Source organism: Cryptomeria japonica, chromosome 7 (assembly GCF_030272615.1).
Source record: "Cryptomeria japonica chromosome 7, Sugi_1.0, whole genome shotgun sequence".
Classification (NCBI taxonomy): Eukaryota; Viridiplantae; Streptophyta; class Pinopsida; order Cupressales; family Cupressaceae; genus Cryptomeria; species Cryptomeria japonica.
The window spans coordinates 343813883-343819450 of NC_081411.1; the positions used below are offsets into that span (position 1 = coordinate 343813883).

Genomic DNA, 5568 nt, shown 5'->3' on the forward strand with positions numbered 1-5568 from the left:
AAAGATAATATTATTTTCTAAATATTCATGATAACAATTACATCTTCCATGGCCCAACATTGAAATGGTATATAAAGAATATTTTTTAATGTTATGGACTTAGTTTCTATAAAGAAAATGGTGACATTTTTAGAGCCAACACTAGTCCCAGATTACAAATACCACTCAAGTGGACTCGGATCACAATCCCCTGCTCTCCATGGACGCATCTATTCTGGCTCTAAAATGGCAGTACGGATTGACTAACACGTCGCGCGTTTTACACTGTCGATTTTACAATAAATTGCTGTGATTGACTAACACGTTGCTATCACGCTGTACGAAAAATCTGTTTTGAAGTCAGAATAGCTTCAGCCGCCCTCCACTGCCAATTTACTAGGCAGAACCTGTACCATCCAGCTCAGATCCACTTGACATTTACTTCTAATGAAGACGAGATGCGTGTAATGTTTATCAGTAAGGATGATTTCAAGAGCTATGTTAATATATGGGCTTGAAGAGGAAGGGCTGGATGAGATGGCAAAGGCTTTGTCCGTCACTCATAAGCTGTCTGACATGTGTGATGCGCCTGCTAATACTACCTTGGAATGGAGAGATCCGAGCTACATTCATGATGCTGAACTGAATCCGGTGAGGCGCTCTTTTTATCAGGTTAAGTTTTTCTTTTAAAGATTATGTAGTCCTGAATAACTCACAAAGAACTAGAAAAGAAAACAAAGTAAAAAAAATTATTGAAATTGATACTTCCGGGTGCCATCTTGCCATCAAGGTGATTGGTGAGATAGATTTCAAATTCAAGCTCCATATATAGATCAATTTTGGGAGTTTTTCTATTATAGGATTTTAAAATTCTGCGCTTCATAACAATTGAAAGCAAAATAAATTCTGGAAAAAACACATGTACAGAAGAACCTTGGAGATTAAACTGTGGAGTCACACTTGATGAATGAGATCAGATTGCAAATTCAAGCACCTCATATTGGCAATTTTTGGAGGCAAATGTGCTCCGTAATTAACTACAAGATTTATGCTTGTAAATTAGTGATAAAAAATGCTTTCAAGAATTTTAACCATGCAGTGTTTACTTGAATTTTCATTCAAATAACAAATAAATTCCTTTCAGTTAGTGGGCATTCAAATATGGAGGGATCCATATTGTAACTGTGGGCGATACGTTGCTTTGCAAACTGACAAATAGAATCACCTCATCGCTGGCTTCTTGTATAAGTTTTGAGAATTCAACTTTGAAAAAGCTGTAATTTGTTTTCCTTTTTCATCAATCTTTACTGTGGTAAGAATGATGATTCACATTATGCAATTCCAGTAAAAGAAAGTGGTGATTAAGAAAACTGATAATCAACAATAATGTTCAGGGTGCAGGGATTTTGAATAGTCCCAATAGATGTAGATGAAAACTGATTCTTAGTTTTATTTATAAATAAATTATAATTAGAAGTTTCAAAATTTCTTATAATCATATAAAAAACAATTTTAAATTATTTTTAAAAAGATGCATAACAAATAAAAATTTATGACAAATAAATCCTCATAAAATAGACATTTTCCTTGTATTAGAAGACTTTTGTTCTGTCAGGGTAATGCTTTACAGTTCAATTACATAACACTATTTTTCAAGAGTTGGCATTGATTGGGTAATGAATAAAATACTAAAAGATCATTCCTGCAACCTGTTGAGGTCTAGATTAATTAAACACCTTTCTGATCTGAGATCCAACATGAACAAAAGATATCGAATGATTTAAAACCACTCTTTCAAGTCCTCTCCAACCTCAAGAAAAGGCCTGGATTGATCAAAACCCCTTCTGTTTGACCCAAGCTCAAGAAAAGTTTCCAGATTGAGTGAAACTTCTTTTGTTTGCTTCAACCCCACGAAAATGGGTGGATTACTTAAAAACCCCTTTTTATCCGATACAACCTCATGAAAATGCCTGGATTGATTAAAACACTTTTTCTGTCTGCTCCAAGGTCAACAAAAGTCTTTCAGCTGATGGCAAGATCAACAGACTTACCCTTATACTTTCCAAACAACTTTGCTGCCTCAGGACTGCCCATCAGAAACTTGTCAGAAAATCTTTGTTCACTTAGTGCATAAACTTTAGCAAGGTTTCTGGGAAGTCTGGATGGTTCTGTTTCCCTTAAAAATTCAATTACCTTATGTCGTGGTTGAATCCTATTCTCTATGCTAAAAGTTAAAAGACGAGGATACAAAACCAAAATGTTTGGCGGAATGCCAGCAGTATTTTTCAAGAAATCCATGTTTTTCTTTATCTTATCAATGCTACAACTGAGCGTACTAGAAGTACTTCTTACAATCTGCAGGATCTCATTCTCCAAAAGACCGAGCGTTGCCATATGTTTTAATTTATTTTCAAAATTTTCAAGCCCAGAACTATCAACCGCTACAAGGGCGTTTGCAAATGCTTTGGATCCCTCCAAAATACCTAGGTTTCTCACATATTCAATCTCCAATTTCAGCGCCTCTTCACTGCGCAAAATTAAAGTGGGCCTTAACTTGATTACATATAAAAGAAGTTCACCTTGCATACCTGATTGCTTTAAAATATCTATTTTAGGTTTCAAATTGTCCATATTACACGTCAAAAGTCTAGGATACCGTTTGAGAGTTTTCCACAGACTAAGCTTTGAACCAAATATGCCTACAAGCAAGGGAATTTTAGGGCTTAGGTTTTGTTCCAAATTGCAAGTGAACAAACCAGTTGCTCGACTTAAGATGTGTCCCAGGTCACAACCAGTAAAACCTAATGCCTTCATGAACTCAATCTTGGGCTTTAACTGACTATCCACTTTGAGCTGCATAATTTTTGGGTGTGAGAAAACGATTTTCCTTACCTGGTCTTCAGCGAAACCCGAGTCTCTGAGGAGCTGGACTGCCTGCTGGGCTGTGCGGATGGATATAATTTTGAACAAATCTTCGTTCCTCCTACCAATCGCTAAAGCTTGGGACTCAGAAAACCCACATTCATTGAGCAAGAACTGGGTCATAGCAATTTTTCGTCTGCAATATTCTTCTGCATCTGTTCGTGGTCTACTTGAGGATATGACATCAGACAATTTTGAGCTAGAGAAGGAGGAATATTTTGAGAGAACAGAGTACCTGAATGGTGAGAGAACGCATTTGAGGAATAGCATTGTATGGGCGGCCATTCACCAAATCAAACCCTAAGCTCAATAAAAACCCTAGGCAAGTGATCCAAGTTGCAGCGACTCTTGAAAAATGAATAGCTATGACTAAAAAGAAAACATCAAATGCCCGTAGTGGGTGCAACTTTGGTGTTTGGGTGTAAATTAGATAGCTAACCGGGGTCGATTATGAAATGCTTTCATAATTTATTTGAAGTGCAAAGAATTTTTCATGCATCTAAAATATTTTAATTTGGTGTTTGATGTAAAGTCCACTCTTAGTTAGGAGAAGGGAGGAGAATACTATCACTCAAAGCTTGCAATGTATATTGTTTAAGTCTCACTATAAATATTTTTAATATTTTTATTCATATTGATTGTTGTTACATTTCCAATATTTTATAATTGTTTGTTGAAGTTTTGTTTGAACAATAATAAATTGTGTAAAGATGTATTTAATCGAGGAAAGAGACGAATGGATGAGAGAGCTACAAATTGAACTTGAATTTTTAAAAGTTGACATGATCATAAGGTTAGCATCACACCCATGAACATCAATTGGGACATAAAAGTGATAAAATCAAGTTGCATGGTCAATGTATGCAATGGGTGGATGGACATACAATGTAAATACATGATTTGGGTTAAAATATTAAATGCATGTGTATATGAATAAAGAGGGAGATAAATGCATAGAATGTAATTGAATAAGGGCACACGTGAATGGGCTTAAATTTGCATAGGATTGTGTCATTCTTCTATGTGTAAATGTAAATGGGAATGTATATAGGTATGTAAATTTCACCATTGCAATTTTACTCTCACTTTGAGGTGCATGTCAATCCTAGAATAATGATATATCTCAAACTATACAACACTCACAAAAATATATTTAAAGTAAATATTTAGGTCATGAAAAGATGCCCAAAGTCAATATAAATTAGTGAAATTTGTCAAATGTCATCATATAAGTCCATCCATCAGCGTATGTGCTCCATGAAAACCTAAAAAATACACCAAAATTATGCCATAAGTAGCTTTTGTAAAATAAGAAAAAATTGAAACATCTATGGGCTAAATATTACAATCATTGATTGAAGAAGAAAGAAGGAAGAGGGTTGGAGTAATTATACCTATATAAAATTTGTTAATGCTTCACCTAGCTTGATAACAATTGGATGACTGTGTGTACAAGATACTCGCATGTCATGTGATACTAATCTATTTGGTCATGATGTTGAATCTATATGCAAATGACTATAATTATCTTGCAACCTTGATACGAGATTGTTAAATATAAAATATGTCTCCTTTAATGAGTTGAATACACTAGAGATAAAAAGTTTATAAGAGAGGGAAAATAGTACATGAAATGTAAATGCAAACTAAGTATATAAGTGTCCAAATTGTGTAAGTGATAACTATAATAAATGCATCATGTTTTTAGCAATTGAAATAAGTCTATTCATAATTATGGTAAGCATGTGAGCTAAAAATATTAACAAGGAATAAGCATTTCCCTAACATAGAAAAAAATAGTTATGCAGTCATCAATGGACAAAACACCTAAGATATATAGCCACATATGGTACCAAAAGAAAATAATGGTCAAATCAAGAGGTTGTTGTATATACCTAAAAATGGTCTAGAGATAATTAATTGAATAAGCAATTATTTAATTAATCCCTCTTCCTATTTTAATTGAATTCATTAGCAATTTGATTAAATTCTCCCTTTCATCTACTTATTAATAAATCTAAGGAATTGTTTAATAGGTTCATTTCAATAGTCCCCTTTGATTAATTAATTCAAATTAATTAATCCTCCCCCCATTTTAATCAATTCTTCTAATCTCCTAATTAACTAAAACAAATCAATTTATGAGTTGTTGAATATTAATTAGTCTTTTCCTATTATTTGAATTTTTAAATTCAAATTACCCACATGCCTCCTAACTTCTAACCACCTAACCTAACCATCCCTCTAACCTAACCCATTTCACCTAACCTTGGGTTTAACTATGGTGCAGAGCACATTCCATTACACATCTATTTTCAAGCACATGGTGGTGTCTACAGGTTCATTTATGATGTAATAATGGGTTGGATCACTGATCACCCTTGATGTAATTGAATGCCTATTTGTATGGTAAATAATCTCTTAGGTGAGCATATAAACCTAGAGGTCTATTAGTCCATGAAGGCTTGGAATTTGGATTTTCAATGTTAGTATGTCTAGGATGTTGTCTTAGGTGTTTGGAGTAAATAATGACCTTGGATGTGTTTCCATAAGGTCTAGGTGGTTAATAACCGATGTTTGTCCTAAGTTGCAAAATATTGCGTTTGTTGTCAAGCAACTTTTTAAAGTTGCCGGTAGGATGCCAACTACTTCTCCAACGGTCCTAAC

At 34.2% G+C, this 5568-nt stretch overlaps 1 protein-coding gene across 1 annotated transcript; it reads right to left on the reverse strand.

Annotated features, from left to right (window-relative positions):
• Positions 1–2001: 2001 nt before the first annotated feature.
• LOC131045196 (uncharacterized) lies at positions 2002–3186 on the reverse strand. Its single transcript, XM_057978733.2, has one exon. It carries the CDS (start codon positions 3184–3186, stop codon positions 2002–2004), a length of 1185 nt encoding a protein of 394 aa, XP_057834716.2.
• Positions 3187–5568: the final 2382 nt, after the last annotated feature.